Here is a 20951-nt window from a genome sequence, read left to right as displayed (position 1 = left end):
GAATAAACAAAGCAAAACGGAAACAGTCCCATAGACGTAGAGAACAAGTTGATGACTGAACATCTTTCCATATGTCTATTGGCCAAAGGGAAGTGTGGTGGGAGAATGGAGAAAAGAGAATTTAGGGGCAAGAGGAAAAGAAACGGTGCACAATATAGGAAAAACAAAAACAAACAACCTCCGCGCCCCCCCCCCCCCCCCCCCGCCCCAATGCTAAGTCATTGAATTCTCACAACAATTCTCTGAGGTTATACAATCATAATCCCCATGTCACAGATAAGTAAAGTGAGGAACGGAGCATCTCTGCATAACAGAGCTGGGACTCAAACCTGTGCGGGCTGAATGTAACAGCCAGGCCCTTACCCACGGTGCTGTATTGTCCCTTCCCACTGCATTGGAGGATTTCATTCATAGCTATGTACTAAAATAACAAAAAGAAAATCAAGAAAAAAAGGAAGAGGAGGCACAGTATGCCACACAGGGCCACTTGGGGAAGCACCAGGGTTGGTCAGGAGGCAGAGGAAGTGAGGGGGGAAATGGGGGCAAGAGCTTCTATTTTGGCTTCCCCGAGGAGGAATGGACAAGGCAGGTTACGCAGGCTTAGGGTTGGCTGCTTTGAACAATTCCAGTGGGGTCTGGAGTATAGGGGCTGCTGCTAGTTGTCTGGAGTCTGGCCTTGTGTTGACTAGTGCAGGGGGATATTCTGAGTATGAAAACCCAATATGGGAGGTGGTGGGATGTGTGGGTTCTGAATAGTTGGGAAAATAAATAAATAAATAAGACAACTTGTCACCAGCAACCAACATCTGGTTTTAGATGCGGCTAGCGTGCCTTGTCGCTGTAACACAAGGGGTGTCATAATTAAACAGCAAGGCCTGGTGAAGGGTGTGGCTGTCATATATCCCCATGCTTCTGGAAAAGTAGAAAACAAATGGTCTCAAATTCAGCAATGACATGTGGAAGAACAATTATTACACACTTCTTAAAATTGTCTTATTCCAAAAATCCACACTTGGTTTTGGGGAATCATGTTGGGGAACTGAAACACATTGGAAGGCCAGAAATAGGTCAACGTGATTGCAGAACAGCCTTTTCCAGCAGTGTTGTGTGGCTCCTAATGGCTTCCGTTGGTCCCTCAATAAGGGAGCTTCTCTTCAGATGAATGCTATTCAGCCGGTTACTATGGCAATGATGCAGTACTAGTTGTCATGGCAATGAAATGGAAATTTTGGGGATCAGTTTCTTTAAAGGAGGTGCATTTATTAAGCCCTGTACTCCCTTCTTTTCTTAAAACTTGACTATATGGTGTTGTACTTTTAAAAGGGGCTCATTTTCAAACTCTCTGATACAGTTCAGGATTTATATTATCTTCTCTTATCCTCAGATCACAATGCTTAAGTCTTTTCAGCTCTGTGATGAGAATAGACACCCCCTGCACAGCCTTTTATGGCTCATATTAAAGAATGACACTGCAGAAGTGGGGTTTCTTTTTACCACCCCAAAAAGGTTTTTGCCAGATGCTGTGGGATTCCTCCAAAATAGTCTCAAATTTAGCAATGGCATGTGGAAGTACAATTATAAAGTAAAATAGGGTCAAACTCAATATAATGGGTCTGGCCGGTGTGGTTGAGCATTGACCTAGGAACCCAGGAGGTCAGGGTTTGATTCCCAGTCAAGGGCACACCTTGCAGGCTCAATCCCCAGTGTGAGGCATGCAGGAGGCAGCAGATCAATGATTCTCTCTCATCATTGATGTTTTTGTCTCTCTCTCCCTCTCCCTTCCTTTCTGAAATCAATAAAATATATTTAAAAAATAAATATAATGGACTGTAAGTGATAAAGGAGACCCTTCTCCCCAGCTTTACTGAGGTAAAATTGATAAATAAAAATCATATATTTTTAAGATGTACAATGTGATGATTTGATAAATGGATCCATTGTGAAATGATTACCAAAGTCAAGCTAAGTAACATATCTATCTCCTCACATAGTCCCCCGTTTTTTTTATTTGTTTGTTTGTGTGTGTGTTTTTTGTGGTGAGAACATTTAATATCTATTCATTTAGCAAATTTCAAGTGTGTAATAAATTAAACTATAGCCACTGTGCTGTACATTATAACTGAAAATTTGTACCCTTTGACCAATGTCTCCCCATTTCCTCCCCCTGCCAGCCCCTGGCGATCACCATTCTACATCGCTTCTGTGAGTTCCACTCTTTAGAGTGCACATAATATAAAGGAGACTTTTATCGATTCAACCCTATCACCTATTCCTCACTGATGTCCTCATTTGACGAAATTCTTTTGAGAGGCAGCAATGCCTAGCTGTTTGTGTTTTGTTTGTTTGTTTTATTTTGTTTTTTAAATGTCTGTCCTTATTTATTTGTTACTCTTAGAAAATCTCACTTTGGACTCAGAGGTAGAAGCTCTCAGAGAGGACAGCCTACGTCTGTTGGCAATCGTTTCTTTTGTTGCCTTCATTCTCTTAGCCAAAAGTTTAGCATATTCTGTGTCCTCTTCCACGCTTTTATTTGTTTTTTTTAAAAATATCTTATTGATTTTTTACAGAGAGGAAGGGAGAGGGATCGTCAGAAACATTGATGAGAGAGAAACATCGATCAGCTGCCTCCTGCACACTCCCCACTGGGGATGTGCCCACAACCAAGGTACATGCCCTTGACCAGAATCGAACCTGGGACCCTTCAGTCTGCAGGCTGATGCTCTATCCACTGAGCCAAACCGGTTTTGGCCACACTTTTCTTAGTAACATTGTTTCTTCAGGGCAATACAACTAGTACTCCAACATTTGTGCTTCAGGACCTGTGGAGAAATAAGACGCTGAATCTCAGGTGCTTTGATCCTAGCTTTCTTACCTTCTTAGTTTGGGGCTTTCTTACAACATATTGGCAGACATCATCTTCTTAAGAGAGAGAGAGAGAGAGAGAGAAAGAGAGAGAGAGAGAGAGAGAGAGAGAGAGAGAGAGAGAGAGAGAGAGAGAGAGAGAGAGAGAGAGAGAGAGAGAGAGAAATGTTTGTGGATTCTGTTAGCTCTTTTGAGCCCTGGCCACAAGACACAGTAGTATCAGTGAGACCAGGAAAATTTTTCTCCCCTTTCTCCCCTCATAATGACCAAGTTGAGAACACTGAGACTGGCATCTACCATGCAGCTCCAAACAGATTTGCACTTTCTTTCCACAGTCCTCTTGGTCTACAACAGAAATGCTCCTGACTCAGTGGCAGGCGGGCACGGGCATGGGTCAGGACACCTGCTTCATGGGGAACCTTGTTTGTCCTTCTCACTACTGAGTCGAACCACGTGACCCTTCCATTCTTCACCCAGAGCAGCAGCAGCAACTTCTGTGCCTGTAAGGTACAGAGTTTCATTCATCGTTCCCTTCAATGAGTGTCTGACAGCCAGGGGCTGGGGAAGAGATGCCCAGCTTCAGCCTGAGGCAGTCGACTGGTTCTGAGGTGCCATGGAAAAGAGCAAGCCTGGCTCTTCCTCCCTCTTGGTGCAGATGGAGCTTTCGTTCCTCTTTGCTTAGAGTCCACCATATGGGTCATCAATGGGAAACGTATGTTGTTCACATACTACATAGATGTGATGAAGCTTTTTCTTGACTGTTCACAATAAACTAATTTAGCTGCTCATTTTTTTGAGGCTCTCTAATATAAACCCATTGGCTCAATTTGGGGTTGATGAGGGAATTTAGAGATAATATTTTGGAACAAATCTGACTTTATGGACCTCTTGATTTTTTGTGATTACTTTTGGTATATGGACATGAACTCTGAGGAAAAAACTTTTGGGTGTTTTTTTTTTTATATTGAAAGTTTGAGACTATAGAATTTTTACATGTTGTTTATGAAAATGATTTTGAGCTCTATTGTGCAGGAAAATTCCCTAGAGAGTTTATAAAACGTAGGTTCCTGGACGCCATTCCAGACCTATTGGCGTGTTGGGTGGAGCCTGAGTTTGTATTATACACAAATATCCCAGGTGATCTTGAGGCGGTCTGTGGTCCAAATGACAGTAAGTAACTGAAGTGGGAGGAAAGTGTTTACTGGAATAAAAAAAAAGAATCTCTCACTTTCCATGCTTTTCTCTTGCAAAGAAAAGAACAGCACCAACATTAGCTTGAATTAGATACAATAATAACCATGCAAGAATACAGGTCATTCTGAAAATCACAGATCTGGCAGAGACTTTGGAAATCATTAATTCCTCTATCCCTGGATTTTAAAAGTAAATTATGCAAGTAACATGGGGAAGCACAAATGCTCAAAGTGGAGTAGGAATTGGAGAGTGCCAATGAGGGCCCAAAGCCCTTTCTTAGGTTGACTAGGCATCTGCTGGTTTTCCAACCTCAATGACATTCTATCTCTCTCCTCCATATTCTATATAATAAAAGGCTAACATGCAAATTGACCAAACAGTGGAACGACCAGTTCATATGATGTGCACTGACCACCAGGGGGCATACGCTGAATGCAGGAGCTGCTCCCTGGTGGTCAGTGAACTCCCACAGGGGAAGCACTACTCAGCATGAAGACCTGAGCCAGGCTCATGGCTGGTGAGCACAGTGGTGGTGGTAGGAGCCTCTCTCACCTCTATGACAGCACTAAGGATTTCCCCCAAGGGCTGTCAGACTGAGAGAGGGCACAGGTCAGGCTGAGGGACCTCCTTCCCTGAGTGCATGAATTTCATGCACTGGGCCTCTAGTATTCTGAACTCTTGCTAGAGATAGAAACTCAGCTGAAACTACCTTGAGTTAAAAAAAAAAAAAAAAAAGGAAAGGTATCGACGTATGAACCTGGTGAATCCAGGGTTATACAGTATTTAGTTTTAGGCTTGTCTGCATTCAAGGGCTCATACAGTGCCATCAAATTTTGGTTCCCATTGCCTCCCCTCCCCCCCCCCCCCCCGACCCCCACCCCATGTCTTTTTTCCTCTCTGTTGGCACTGTTCTCAGGCAGGCTCTTAGCTTAGTCACCTCCGGGAAAAGAGAGAAACTATTTTCTATAAGTAAAACCTGTGCTCCAAGGTGGATCCTAACTTGGCTCATTTTGGGCCATGTGCCCACCCTCAAATCATTTACTCTTGGGAGAGGAATAAAAAAGTGAGTGGGCAGGATTAGGTTCTTCTACCATTTACACATTCAACTCATGTGTGTCAACTCGCCACCCTATATACACATCTTCTCTACCCCTGAGGAGAAAATGCACTTCCTCACGATGGAACACAAGCCCTGCGTGAGCCCTGGGATCGCTTTCCTGCTTCAGGTCCTCTATTTCTCAACTTTTCACTCTGCTCCAGTCTACGCTGGGTTCCCGCTGTTCCTCAAACATTTTAAGCTTGCTCCCCACTCAGGGCCTCTGGACCTGCTCTCTCTGCTTAGGAAATTCTTAGAAGTAGCGTAGATGTCAGTGTGGTTTGTCTTCTCACCTCACTAAGTCTTTGTTCAAAGCATCTTTCCACGACCCCCAACTCAGAGCAGTACCTCTTGCCACTCTCTGCCCTGCTTCCCTCTTTCATGGCACTTACACTGGCCACAATGAGGCAATAAAAATCCCATGACCACTTCACGTTATAAACACATCCTTGATTCAGTCACTTATCATTTCAAGCCCCATGATATAAATAATATAAACTTAAAAATGTAATGCAATTTTGCATTCTCCTTCCCAGCTCCAGCTGGGATCTCTCTTCTGGCTGTTTGTTTACTGCTTCCTCAGCACTTAGGAATCCAGCTCCATGTTTTCAGGGTTCTGCTCTTGCCTCCAGGCAATCCTGGGACCAAGACATCAGATGCCACAAGCTCCGCCTTCTCTTTTGCAAAGAGCGTGGCCCACATCAAGCATCCCTGGTCCTGCCAAGCTCTGGGAGTACAGCTGGCCCTGCTGCCACCACCTTGTCACCTCCTCCACCAGCACCTACCCAGCCTGGCTGTGCCTCACCCTGACAATCTCACAAGGCAGTCAACCCACTTCATTGCATCCCTTAACTGTGGGGGACATATGTCAACCTTTTCGGGGGTTTCCATTGATGCCCTACTCACGGGAGTTGAGGTGAGGACCAGGCACCTCCTGTCTAGCACACACACTTCTCTCCAGAAATCCTCTTCAGAGGTCATTCTCCTAACATACACAGTGGTGGATCCAGGGTTTTACAGTATTTCGTTTTAGGCTTGTCTGCATTCAAGGGCTCATACAGTGCCATCAAATTTTGGTTTCAGGTCCTCTGTTTCTCAACTTTTCACTCTGCTCCAGTCTACATGTGCTCCAGTCTGCTCCAGAATACTGCTCCAGCTGGTATTCGCCAACTTTTAGTGAAAATCCTTTGAAAATTTGCATGTTGATTTGTTTTCGTACATTAGAATATGATGTTTTGTTCCTTCAATGGAGCTTCCATTTTTATATCCTGTTATATAGTGATAAATGCTATATGAAGAAAATAAAGCAGGGTAATGGAATAAAGAGGGTATTGGGAAAGTGCTGTTTTATTTTTCTGCAGAATAAAAGCAATGTTACATGTATTTAATTTTAGAAAGGTAATATAGTCACATGAACCAGACACGAAAATGTATTAAAAAGTATTCCCCGAAAGTCTCCTTTCCACCATTTCAGTCCCCTATTCACCACTATCTGCCTAGGCAACCTCTGTAAATAGTGTTGTTGTTGTTTTTTTTTTTATCCTTACAGAGTTTTTTGATATAAACAAGCAAATAGAAGCATATATTCTTATGTTAAGTCCTCCTTACACAGATGGTAGTATACCACATACACTGCTTTGCACTTTGCTTTTTACATAATTGCATATCTTAGAGAGTTCCTATGTGAGGACTTGGAGATCCTCCCCATTCTTTTGTATAGCTATAAAGTAATAGTCCAGTATATGAATTTTCTATAATTTATCTAACCTGCCCCCTGTTAATAAACATTGAGTTTGTCTGCAGTCTTTTGTTATCCAGATATTGCAATGAATAACTCGATGCATATATCATTTCCCTGCGTGTGACTGCATCTGTAGGATAACTTTGTAGAGGTGGGATTACTGGGCCAAGGGAATATATGTTTGAGATTTGGGTCACTGTTGCCAAATTGCCCTGCACCTGCTCAGTCGGTATCCAGGCTGTTAACTCTGCAGAGCTGACATTTGAGTAGCAAGCTGAATATCAGAAAGGGACCATCTTTCTGATAAAGATGAAAATCTGAGGGAAGATCGCTCTAGGTTGAGGGAGCTAGGTAAAGGTCTGAGGCAGAAACCAGCTCAGCATGTAGGAGGGACACAAAACTGCCAGTATGTCATGAGGGGGACAGAACAAGAGGGGGTAGACGGGTTTGGCAGAAGCCGGATCATGTTGACCCAGGTTGGGAGTTTGGATTTTATTCCAAGTGGCATGGGAAATCATCCTAGGGGGTTTAAGTGGGGAATGAGGTGATGTGCTGTCCATTTTAGAAGATTATTGACGGCTTTTTAAAAAAGTCTTTAATTGTCTGTCTTGCTCAACAGAGCAGACTGAATCCTAAGTGCAACATAAACATCCATCCTTAAAGCCTCTTCTCAGCAAAGATCTAAGAAAACCGTAGATGCCCAGGGGATAGAAGGCAGGTAGACTTGTGAGGTGCTAAGAGCTAAGTCACACCACAGATCCGTATCACGCACGTTAAAAATAAAGGAAAAGGATGCCTGTCGTGAAGGCCTAGAACCATTCTGAGTTCGATTTCGATCTTGTCTCCAGCTGCATGCAGATGTTTTTATCATTTGACCCAAATTCTCCAGTTTGTAGGGAGCTGATTTTGACTTGATCACACACAGTCCTTTCCTTTGGTTTCCATAGCCATGATATAATGACAAAGCGACAAATACTGGTAGAAAAGTTAACTTATATATATAAGTTATATATATAATGTTAACTTAATATATCTTTTGCATAATTTCAAGTCATTATATTTTAAGTCTACTCTCAACTCTCTAGGACTTTCCCTGGGAATAGGTGGAAATAAGAAAATAATTTCTTCTGTCCTGACAGTTGAACAAAATAACAGTTAATCACCACCAAATCAATGCCAAGGGGGAAGGTACCAGACCCAGTAATGGGATATGCATTTTCACTGAAATGCTGATGCACTCCTCAGTTGTTAGGATGTCTCAGTCCAGTGCCACGTGCGTCTGTCGGTGTCAGTGCTGCCCATTTTGGATTTGCTACTTGGGAGGACACTGCTGTCTCTGCCCTGGGTCTGCTCTGGCAGCAGGGACTTTGTTCAGTGCTGTGCTTTGGGCATAACTCTCAAAGGCCAGCAGCTACTCAGCTGTAGTGGCCTCTCTGCCATGCTGTGTATTGATACTGGATGGAGCCAGACAACCTCTGAAGCCCCCAAGATACATAAAACAAGAAGGAACCTCTAGGGGAGGAATGAGAAGCTGGAAGGGCATCGATGGGCCTTTGGAAATTCTACTGTGACTGGCAGCTGGGGGTTTGGACTCAGGCAATTTATTTATTTTTAAAATATATTTTATTGATTTTTTACAGAGAAGTAGGGAGAGAGATAGAGAGCTAGAAACATCGATGAGAGAGAATCATTGATCAGCTGCCTCTTGCACACCCCCTATTGGGGATGTGCCCGCAACCAATGTACATGCCCTTGACCGGAATCGAACCTGGGACCTTTCAGTCCGCAGACCAATGCTCTACCACTGAGCCAAACTGGTTTCGGCTAATTCTAAGAGTGCAATAAGGATGAACTGCACCATCAAATTGGGTGGCTTAATATTGCCTTCTCTCTTTATTGTGACCAATATTTTCATGTCTAGAGCTTCCTGGTAATTATTTTATAGAAAGTTTTCCATCATACTGAATTGTCAAAACTCAATTATAATATCTTCATTCTAAATATATTTTTCAATTCCAGTAGACTTTTAAAACTCGTGGCCTGCATTTGACCTACATATGAATTCCTATTTTGAAATATTTATTTAATGCAAGTTATTCCCAGAGCCCGCTGGTGATTTTCTTTGGGCACATGATCAGATACATCTGAACCTCTTTTTTCTCACATAGGTCATTGGGGACTTACTATCTTTTCTTCTTAACAAGCTCTCATTCCCAACAAGCTACATTATAACTTTTTATTTTTCCAAGTCAAAACTTATGAACTATTATGGTCATTTTACTTATTCATTTTGGCCAAGTGTTCTATACATTCAATAAGCACTTGTGGTCATGTATTTTGCTTCACACCATGCTAAACAAGTTTTCCTCATTTTTTTTCATCTTTATTTATTTTTTACTACTTTGCTTTATCATCCAAGGATATTTTTCCATTGACTTTTAGAGAGAGTAGAAGTGAGAGGATAGACAGAGAGAAATATCGATGTAAGAGAAACACATCAATTGGTTGCCTCCTGCACTTTCAGTTAGCAAAAACAGGTACTAATGTAGGTCTCTCATAAAAGTGAAGTGGTGTAACATAAGTTTTGGGAAAATGGGGGATACCTGTATTAGGAAGAAAATTCTCTCAGTATGTGCACAGATTAGGTCTTTCAGTTGCAAGCACCAGAAACCAACTCTGCCTGATTTATCCAGGAAGGATTTTGTTAGGAGGCTAAAGGAGAAACTTTAGAGTTTAAAGGTGGTGATCTGAAGACAGACATTTACCTCTCTGCTGCCTCCCAATAGCTCTCTAAATGACAATAAAGGGCATAAAAAAAGACATAAACCCACATGTTAAAGGGAATAAAAGAGGTAACATCAGGACACACACGCACGCGTGCACACACACACTCCCTTGATATTTAGCCAAGTCCTAGCTCTCTCCAGCAACTCATGTGAAGAACGAAACTTGATAAACTGACTGTTTCTTTTTAAAAAAATAAATTTTAATTGATTTCAGAGAGGGAGAGGAAGAGATAGGAACACCAATGATGAGAGAATCATTGATCGGCTACCTCCTGCACATTCCTCCACTGGGTTTGAAGCCTGAAACCTGGACGTGTGCCCTGACCGGAAATTGAATCCTGATCTTCTGGTTCATTAGATGATGCTCAATCACTGAGCCACATTGGCCAAGTCTGGCTGTTTCTTTTATTTATATTTATTATTGCAGAAGGCACATTTCTATGTACTATGTAGGAAGAGGTAAAAAGGCTACTGGAGAATGATAAACCTCACCCTGATTATTTCCCAAAGATACATTGACCATATTTTTCAAAACCCAAATGGGAATATATGGCCGGTGGGATGAAAATTGCTGGTTTTTGGCTCCCAGGAACTTTTTGGGACTTTAGATCAAGCTTGGGGAATTTTCCACTCCAGGAGTCCCAGGTACCCAAGGCAGAAGGCAGAAAATTCTTTTTCCCTGCCTTCTCATATTCTTCCAGGGTTGGCTGGTGTACAAACAGCGGGAGTTGACAAGCAGACACACGCCCATGGACTCTAATTCATGAGGGGGGATGTAGCTGCACTTGGGGGGCGGAGGCTCAGACCTGAGGGTGGCAGTGAGGGAGGTGCAGGGCAGCGGCATCTTTCTGGGAACCATCCTGTATCACTTGGGCGTTTGTTCCTGTGTGGCAGCCTCAAGCTCCATCTTTCTGGTCCTACCTGCTTTCAGGTAGGCCTTCCAGTCAATGGCTTTGTCCCAAGTCATTCCATCATGTTTTGGGAAAACATGTCCTTTAAGAGGTGGGCTTTACTTTACTTTTTGTTCATTTACTTGTTCACATTTCAATACCATACCCAAAGTTTAATCAGGAATACTAAAATAAATATAACACCAAGCATGCTACTGTAATAGAATTCTATATAGCAGTGAAAGTGGAAAAAAAACCCTACTGTTAAATATCAGGTGGACAATTATCAGGCATAAATTTCAACAAAAGAAGCCATCTCATATCAACATGCTGTGAGTCTATTTATAAACAGGTTATAATGAGGCCTTCGCCAGTTAGCTCAGTTGGTTAGGGCTTAATCACAAGGAACAACAACAGCCTGTAATTATTGGAATTTAGAGTCTAGGCCAGTGGTTGGCAAACTCATTAGTCAACAGAGCGACAAACCGTGGCTCAAGAGCTGCAGTTTGCCGACCACTGGGTTAGAGCATCCTTCCAATTAACACTATGGTTGCTGGTTCCATCCCATCAGGACATAAGAATCGATCACTGAATGAATAAATTAGTGGAACAACAAATCAATGTTTCTCTATTTCTGTCTTTTTCAAATCAATCAATTAAAAAAAAGTTATAATGACAGGGGAAACCCAACCTGTTATTCATCAGGATATTGATGAACTTGGGAGAGGCACAAGCTTAGCTTCTGGGATGCAGATAATGTGTTATTTCTTGATCCAGGTGGTGAAAATATTGTATTACTGTTTTACTTTGTGAAAACTGTTGTACCAATGATTTGTGTAATTTTCTGTATGTATTTTAACATCAATGAAGTTTTTACCCGTTGATTTACATGTTATGTTTTACTCCAAAACTCTAATCAATATTCAATCCAGCACATTGCTGATACAGTTTTATAAAACTATTTATGATGTATTGCTAAGTCTCCAAGAGTTAGTTTTTTTTTTTTTTGTGTTTGTGTTTTGTTTTTTTTTAGTTTGAGAAAAAAAGTACCAATATCAATACATTGGGGAATTCTAAACATAGTCTATACCTAAGGATTGCATTTCAGTTTATTCAACTGAAACTAAACTTGACAAGGTTTACTATGCCAGGGTCCTTAAGAAAAAGATTTCAAGGAGGCTGGAGGGATTGAGCAAAAAAGAATAATAAAGAGAGAGAACTCATGGACAACAATGTGAAGCTGGAGGAGGGGATAAATGGGTAGGAAAGACAATAAGGAATAAAAAAATAAAATCGGCACATAAAAAAAAAAAAAAAAAAGACTTCCAGCTGGTGAGTGCTTAGGGCTGTGCTCTCAGCCTCTGCATTAAGACTCTCCCAAGTAGATGAGACTTTGCCTCATCTACACAGGAGTCTCTCCAACTGTCACTCTGAAAACCTGGCCTCGTGGTCATGGGTCTGTGCAGAAAGCCTCATTCCAAATTCACAAACAAAAATGAAAAGAGATAACTTAAAAAAAAAAAGATAGTTTCACATTATTTAATGCAACTCAGCTCTCTTGGGGGGGAGGGTCAACGGTGATTAGGGGGGCAAAAAAAAAAGGAAAGGAATGAAAACACCACGGAGAATCATACCAAATCGGAAGCAGACAAAGGCAGCCAGAACTATCTTATTTATTATAAAGGTACACCGTGAAGAACAGACCTGACTTTATACGGAAGCCTGGAATGGTACATGCCAAAATGTACAGTACTATACATAAAAGTGCATTGTCACAACAGAACAAAACATTTTTTTTTTTTTTTTTTGTTCTCCCAGACCTGTAAAAGCATCCCCCTTCACGTACACCTCAGAGCCAAGAGAATGTAAAGAAAAGCAAGAGGCAGCACAGAGAGCAAAGGCAAACAGGCGGTGTGGGTGGCAGGTGGCAGGGTGTGGAGAGGGGAGGGTGGGAAGGGAGGGCGCAGGGGGGGAGAGTTACCGTGGGGAAGGCACAGTCACAGTCACAAGGAAAATGAGGGTCTGATGACAAGGATGCAAGAGGGGACAACACTGAGCACTCGAGGCACAGGAAGGTGGGGATGGAGGAGCTGGGAGAGAGTGGAGGAAGTTTCAACACGCAAGGAGGCAGTAAAAATTGGAGGTGGTGGGTGGGGGCGGGGGGAGAAGATGGGGAGGAGGGCGGGGCAACAGTGAAGAGCCAGGCTAAAACTCCTAACATAGAAAGGCACTTTCACATGTACATACTACAGATGTACATTGACACAATTAGGTAACAGTCACAAGCAGGAAGCTACCAGTACTGCAATTGACCAAATGGACAGGAAAGGACAACACTGATTTCCTTAAGTGGGCAGGGGCTGCCCTGGAGCCCCTGGTAAGTAGCGGTCTCTCCCGCCCCACAGCCACTCACTATAAACAGCTCTGACAACCGTCACACAACACACTCAACTCGGATGAACGCTCTAAGGGGGCATTCACAAATGCACGGTTTATATATTTTCTTTTACTAAACAGTTTCTCTAAGCATTATGGAACCCAGTACAGTTACTTAAACATACAAAATTCCCTACGTAATTTAAAGATACAGGTACCCTTCTTGATTATACCACGTAGACTATTGTTTAAGAAGTATACTAGGGTAAGTAAAAGCTCCATTTCCAGTTTGTTCTATGGATCTGGACAAAGCTGTGCCACCCGCCCTGCACCCAGCCTCCCCCCCCCCCCCCCCCCGCCCTCAGCCCAGCTGGTGGTGGGGTTCCCAGTTCAGGGGGGTGACTCCCTGGGCGCTCTATGCACACATGGATAGAGCCTTCCCTTTAAAGCCGCTCGTGGCTCGGGGCTTCTGAGGTGGGTAACTCAGAGCAAGACTCAGTCCCAAGTGCATTTCCTGCGTTCATGGCCTCTCGCTACTGTATCACCCCAAATGTGAAGTCTTCTACACCCTCGACGGACCCATGGGCTCTTAATTCTTATTTGAGGCTGTAATGATCAGATTCAAGTTTCTTCAGTTTGTAGACCCCAGGGGCTATGGCATCCCCCCAAAATGGCACTCCCCACTTCCTTCGTCTCCTTGATTAAATTATAAGCCCGTTTTTGGAAATGGCAGAAGTACAAAAAGACAGAAAACGGAACTGATACAATCTGACCCTCGGGGCTCTATATCCATTGATAACTTTCATGCTCATTGCAGTAGGCTCGGTGGGGCACGGTTGTGATTCTATGGAGGCTCAAGGGGTGCCACAGTCAGATCACATGTGAGGAAACATGCAATGGAACAATAGCGGTGACACTGAACATGAACATGGAGCTCTACAAAGGGCCAAATATGTACTAAGTACCTTTCTGTCTATGCTAACCCACACCCTGACCCAAACCGAAGGCCAGCTTGGCAAATGTAGTTGGGTGAGTTCCGTGGAGGGGACGTGAACATACAGTGATATCAGCTGAGGATACATAGTCTTGTGTACGCGGAGTCAGGTAATCTTTGTAGAACCACCATCCCCCATCATCAAAACAACACTCTTCCCAAACTGCACATGAGGACTACAATCCTTGAAACTGCAGGCAGAACATCTCAGGACTCATTTTCTTTCCTCACTCCTGTGCCTGCCACCTCCCCGCAGTGTGCTGCCCTGAGGCTATAAGGCAGGCCGGTACCGGGTGAAGTCTCTCTCACTGCTGAGGCTTTTACTGAGCTTACCTTAGGGTGGTAGTTTGGATACGTTGTGGTGGCCACTCTGTCTTCCCCCTGGAATCTGAAGACTTTTACTGAACAAAGTAAGGACAGGCCAATCCCTATTGAGTTCTTACTCGGAGTCACATCCTTCCCTGGAATTGGGGGGAAAGTGCCTCAGGGTGACAGCAGGGATGTAGGCTCCGGAAGAGGCAGAGTGAGGAAGGGACGGGATAGTGTTAGGAGCCGTTTCCTGGAAGGCACAGTCTCGAAGGCTGCGAGGGTCCAGAGCAGCATGTCCTCTGCCATCCCCAGCAGCCGAGGGCAGAAGGGCGATCCCCACTCCTCACCGGGGCACACAGCGAGGGGACACGGGAGGACCGCCAGGGGGAAGTCTGGAGAATGAAGCTTGGAGTAAGATCTGAAAAGCCATAGTTAAAGCTTATAAGAGAGGCCCCTCTCCTCCCCCTGCCAAACAATGAATCCAAACACCTTTCGATGCCCTTTGTTATCATCTTGCACTTCCACTGAAGATGAAAAATGGTTTTTAAGAATCCTTTTTATTTTAATTTCTAAAAGGTTTAACATTTCCCCTCCCTCCTCGGTTGTTCCCACCTTTATTCGTTGCTTCTGTTTCCCCAGAGTGACAGAGAATCAGCAGCCGAAGTGGAATCCAGAAAGAATCAGGAGACTATTCAGCAAAGTTTAAGTTTCCTCGGGGGCTCGAGAAGATTGTTTAAAAGGGTTAATGCTATTCAAAGAGTGGTCCTGGGTGTGTCCACGTGTCCTAGGTGCTAAAGGACCACTAGAGCTCAAGGGAAATGGGGAGAGGATTGGACAAGATGCTGAGCTTGGTCTCTTTCAAAATGGGCCTCCCCGCCCCAAAACAAAACAAAACAAAACAAAACACCCAGATGGTTCTGAAAATGAAGAGGTTTAAAAGCTTACTATTCTTGGAAATACTGGGGGGGAAATTCACTATTCAAAACAATTGTGAAATTAGGCTGTAGGCAAGCAACCAGAGTGTGACTTTGGAAGGAAAGTATCTCATTAATTTAATCTCTGTTTGCATTAGAATGATTAGACTGGCAAACTGAGGTAGAGCTCAGTCATGATCTTGGTTTTAGTCATTTCCTCATTCTTCCCTTCACGAGGCAGTCACCAGTGGGCTGATGAGGTCCATGTGTGTACTTCTTAGGTGGGCATGCGATTGGCTACCAGTTTGAAACCACACTTAGAGGAAATCAATGGTGGTCCAGAGGGGTGGGTTCTGGCCATCCATTTATTATAAAAAACAAGGGTCTCCTCATAGGAAGTTCAATGATGGAACAGATAAAATGCTCATATGCTTATAGGTGATATAAGCTGCTGCTGGTTGGGGGGTGGTGATTTGTACCTTTGTAAAAGCAAATTAATTCAAAGCAACTGTTTTAAGATAGAGGGAACTATAGCATAAAAATGGGCTGAAGAAAACTTGTCAGAGGGCCCCTCATGGACTAGGTGACTATGGGGATTATGTAGAGACCATATGAGAAAGGAAAAGGAAAAAGAAAAAAAAAAAGTCCTGGTTCCAGGATATAAAATCAGGAGGAAGTGGTCCTGGAACCAGGAGGAAATTCTCCCACCGTGGCCAGCACGGGGCTTACTCCAGTACCGCGGCCAGTTCTAGGTTGGCTCAAAGAGACAGAAGGAGAGGAAAGTTGGGGATTCAATTCAGGATCGTCTGTTCTCTGCAGCATGTTTAAAGGAACCAAGGCCATTTGGTCTGGAGAAGAGAAGGCCGAGTGAACCAAGCACTGGTGTGCTGCTTGCTTTCTCCATTTCCAGAGATGGAATTCAGCGGAGCTGGGAATATTTTCCAGGCAGCAACCAAACCACAGATCTTGGAAGTAGTTTGTGGAGTAGTGTAACCAGATAGTCTTGAAGACTAGACAGCTCTGGTCCTTTGTGAATGGGAAAGCTGGAGCTGGAAATCTTCTGGGGCCTGGTCAGGCGCGTGGAAGGAGTCACAGCGATAACTCTGGAGAACTGGCACTCCCCTCTCCCAGGTTTCAGGTCAAGCAGTAACTACAGAGGCTCTACCCTCTTCCGCTGAGCCATTAACCTGGACCCAGGGAAATGACTGACTATGAAAGAGACAACCATCCCATCCTTCAGGCTGTGAGCTGAAGGTCTCACTGGGAATGTCCATCCCGCTGTGACACCTGAAAGTCTTCAGCATGAGCCAAACCCTGTCCCCCTCCATGGAACCACAGGTGCTCACTGTCAGCTACCAAACAATGCCATCCCCACCCTTTGGCCATTTCCCCAAATGCCACAGACCAGCACTGGTTACACTCCAAAGCCTGGAACAAAGGTTGGGAGGCATCAGGGCTGCTCTACCCCTGAAGCGCTACACAATGCGGAGAGCGGAGTGCTGTTGCCTTTGTTACAAATGGTGCAGCATTGAATTTTCAAGTAAGTCTAAGTGAGTCTATTGTCTTTAAATGACATATGTCCAGTTATTTAAAAAAAAAAGAAAAAAAGAAAGAAACTACAAAATACAAATGCCCGTGTTAATTTAGCTAGTCTCAGACATTACGTTCGAGAACATAGGAAAGCCAGAAGATCTCCAGTTCTAAGCACAAAACTAAGGAAAGTTATGGATCGTGACTTGTTACGAATCCATTTTCTTTTTTTTTTTAAATCACCTCCCCGGAGGACCTTGCCCAGTGGTTTTCACATTGTGCACGACTTGTCTGCAGGGCCCTGGGAGGCAGGCGCGGGTCCTATGGTAGGGTTTGTTTTTGGAAGAACAGCAGGCTTTGGCCGTAGGGCTGGGGGCTTCAGCTGCACGCCCATTCTGGGGGCCACCATAGGTTTGAAAGTACTCATCGTGTCACTGGAGGAGCTCGTGCTTCGTCGAATCTGAGGCTCGGAGCTCCTGAGGGCAACGTTGTGCAAAGGGCTGAGAGATTCTGTGGAAGTGGCGGGAGTAGGCGCGTTTTTCACTTGTTCTAAGGTATCCAGCACCACATCGGGGGCGTGCTTTGCCGTACTCTGTCGCTCCAGTTCTCGGAGTTCATTCAAAGCAGTGTTCATCGTCTCTTCAATATCCTGTTGTAAAATCATTAGAAAGAGAGAGAGAACTGATAATAAATATTCACACACAGAAACACATAATTTCACTTCCAAGCAAACAGGCCAGCATTTGTAATAACCCGAGCCTACAACCCAATTCTTTCTTATATATAGATACAAAATGTATATTTTTAAAAATATATTTTTTATTTATTTTAGAGAGGGAGGGAGAGAGAGATAGAAGCATCAATGATGAGAATTATTGATCGGCTGCCTCCTGCATGCCTCCTACTCAGGATTGAGCCCACAACCCAGGCATGTGCCCTTGACTGGAATTAAACTCAGGACCCTTCAGTCAGTAGGCTGATGCTCTATCCACTGAGCTAAAACAGCTAGGGCCACAAAATATTTTTTTAATGGTGCTAAGTTTTCCAGGAATAAGTGATCATGTATATTATGCTTTGTTTTTTATTGGATCAGACCAAGGGTTGTCCACCATTTCAGAAAAATCACATCACTAACGGAAGCACTTTTCATGGAATTTGAGTTAAGACTAACTCAATACTTTTCCATCACTGCATTTTTAACTGTATTTATGGTAATTCTACACACTGGTAAAAGCATCTCCCTATTTCATTTGTCTTCTAGTTAAGCATTAACTAAAATACATTTATTTCCTTTACATTATATTCAGAGGTTTATATGTATTTTTAAATTAGGTATGCCATCTATGAATTCATTTTCAGATAGTAAAGGGGGAATTACAAAATACTTGTTTCAGAAACGAGGAATGTGCTCCATTAATGGATATGCAAAATGTGGTATACACAAACAACAGAATATTATTTGGCCTTAAAGAGGAAGAAAATCCTTCCACATGCTATAACATGGATGATCCCTGAGGACACTGTGTTAAGTGAAATAAGCCCATCACAAAAAGACAACTACTGTGTGACTCCATTTACATAAGGCAGTCACCCTCACTGACTATGCAGAAAACAGAATGGTGGCGGCCAGGGGCTGGGGGGGATGGGCCAAAGGGGAGCTGTTGTTCAGCGGGTGGACAGTTTCAGTTTTACAAGATGAAGAAGGTCTAGAGATCTGTTTCACAGCAACGTGAATATATTTTACTGAACTGTGTTGCTACCATGCACACACTCAGAAGGTCGAGTGCTGTGTGAGGAGGGTGAACGGAGGACCCCTGCTCTGGTCTGACGGAGAGACCTCTTCTTCCACTCACCTGGAGCACAACCCTCTGGCAACGCACAGGGCTGACTGATTTCCACACCCCCCTCACTGCGCGGTAAGCATCTCCAGGCTATTGATTTAACTTTGTGTCCATTAAGCCTAGCATAGGACTTGGCATACTGTAAGTGCTCCACTGAATGAATAAACCAAAACATGATAATCACATATGGATATTGTAGTTAAAAAAAACCCCTACTGATTGGTTTAATAAAAGAATTTGCACACACACACACACACACACACACACACATATATATATATATATATATATATATATATATATATATGCAAATTCTTGTATATATATTTGTATGAACATCATGATGGCAGGCTTCATTGTCCTCATGGGAAAATCTGGAGGTAAGAGATGGAAAGATAAATAAAGGACACAGCTGGAAGCCATTTTGTGAGGATGACATCACTTTGCCAGTAATTATTTTCATATGTGACTTCCATTTGATGCTAAGCATATGGATTTGTTTTTGTAACAAGTATTTGCCCCAGAGAGAAGGAAGAGAGCCTTGTTTATCTGCTGAGTTTCTGTTGTTATGATCTGCAATGAAAGGATTTCCTGTCTCTAGAAGCAGAAGGGTTAAACAGACCTTAGCAGGTCTTCCCACCCCCAAGCTCCCGATTCCCTGCCTCTCTAACTCAAATCCTTTTCACCTGCTCATTGTAAGCAGTGATGTTACGGCTTTCCCGATCATTACTGCGCTGTAGTCAAATGCCACTCACCAGCTCCAAACAGGCCTCAAAAGGCCCTGCACAGAGAGCTCTTCAAATAGAAAAAACCAAGAGGGCAAAAATCTTTTTGATTTTTGCTGAAAGATCGTTGTGCACTTAACATTGGTTCAACGTTTTAAAAACACATTAAACTCCTTATACAATCTAATCTGCAACCCAAAGTTATTTTTAGTTAGAGCACGGAAAATATCTTGGAAATCTGTCACATCAGTGCAGGTTTCCTTGGGCACTTGTTATGAAAAATAATACATCTTTAATAGGTCCCCATATTTGTCTCTTCATTTCTCATTCACTTTCTTTTTTGATCTATTTAGTTTTAAGCTTCAGTGATAGCTGGAAGTCGCTTTAGATTACGCAAATGGCAAAGCCTGAATTTATTCACCTCCTTTGTCACTGGCCACACACACATTTTTTAATGACTGTGTTGCAAAAAGAACAAAGGGGGAGTATGGTGGAATTATGGGAAAATAAATGAACTTTTAAAGAAAATATTTTTATTGATTTCAGAGAGGAAGGGAGAGGAGAAAGAGATAGAAACTTCAGTGATGAGAGAGAATCATTGACTGGCTGCCTCCTGCACGCCCCCTACTGGGGATCAAGCCCGCAACCCAGGCATATGCCCTTGACCAGAATCGAACCTGGGACCCTTTAGTTCACAGGCCGACACTCTATCCACTGAGCCAAACCTGCTAGGGCAAATTAAATTATTCTTTTACAGGTCCTTTGACTTTGTCAATTCTAATCATTAGGAAAAAGTGAAGATATGCATGTACTCAGGAGTGACCCAGTACCCAGACCTGCTGTTCTCCAAACAGCTAACCATCACTTCTCATCATTAACTAATTCATCACTTCTTGAGAAGAAAGTATCACCTTTATCCTATACCAAAACATTTCTGTTTCTGGGCTCTCCGTTCTGTTCCATCCACTTGTCTGTTTTACTGTCTCCAGCATGCTTTCAGATGTGGGAGGGCTAGTCCTTCCTCATTATTCTCCTCTGCAGAATTTTCCTGGCTATGGAGCAATGATGCATTTGAATGCCCTGGGTCCTACATTTCTGCCATGACTGTTTAAATCTATATAAACCTAATGTCCTTGGGTCCTTCCAGTAACACATGGTTGTTCCAGAGGCCCATAGGCAGGCCTTACAGTAAAGAACGGGCTAATTTCCTTCCTGTGTTCATTAGTTGGTTCTATACAAAATACAGGGCTACAAAAAAAGTAAACCCTGCAAACCTTTACACTCCAGGCACGGAACGTGCACCATTCCATTAAAAGCATCTCACCTGAGCGATCACCTCGGGGTCCAGCGGCTTGTGGTCACTGAAGCCTGAGTACTGCCCCGATGACGTGGACCTTCGAATAGGAGGGCTATCAATCTTCCTGAGGGAGTCGTGCCGGCTGATGTTGGTCAGGCTGCCATGGCCTGGCCGGCGCCTCCTCTCCGGACTGTCGTTGTTGAGGCCACGGTTCTGCAGCAGGCCCCGGGGGTGGCTGGACAGGTTTGGGGACCCCAGATCCACTGAGGAGTTGGAAAGAGCATGTGGGGGGTGGAGGGGACAATGGCCATCGCTGGTTCTGCCAGGACGCCTTCCTGCAGGGGGTGGCTCTCCTCTTTTTCTTTGTCTAGACATACACACACACACACACAGAGA

General features: G+C 43.5%; 1 protein-coding gene and 1 pseudogene across 2 annotated transcripts in view; both read right to left on the bottom strand.

The window, feature by feature from the left end:
- Nucleotides 1-2759: 2759 nt before the first annotated feature.
- Nucleotides 2760-10646, bottom strand: LOC123653144 (annotated as a pseudogene).
- A 1580-nt stretch (nucleotides 10647-12226) lies between these two features.
- The window catches only part of SRGAP1 (SLIT-ROBO Rho GTPase activating protein 1), a 257917-nt gene continuing 249192 nt past the window's right edge, over nucleotides 12227-20951 (bottom strand). For both annotated transcript variants that reach the window (XM_036456361.2, XM_036456362.2), the window contains exons 21-22: nucleotides 20583-20922; nucleotides 12227-17341 (exon numbers count right to left, since the gene is read on the bottom strand). In XM_036456361.2, the coding sequence (XP_036312254.1) occupies nucleotides 16964-17341; nucleotides 20583-20922 (718 nt within the window). In that variant the 3' untranslated portion in view covers nucleotides 12227-16963. The remainder of the gene's footprint in view (nucleotides 17342-20582; nucleotides 20923-20951) is intronic.

This window comes from Pipistrellus kuhlii, unplaced genomic scaffold (assembly GCF_014108245.1).
Source record: "Pipistrellus kuhlii isolate mPipKuh1 unplaced genomic scaffold, mPipKuh1.p scaffold_m20_p_3, whole genome shotgun sequence".
Taxonomy (NCBI): domain Eukaryota; kingdom Metazoa; phylum Chordata; class Mammalia; order Chiroptera; family Vespertilionidae; genus Pipistrellus; species Pipistrellus kuhlii.
This window is presented reverse-complemented; position numbering and strand designations above follow the sequence as displayed.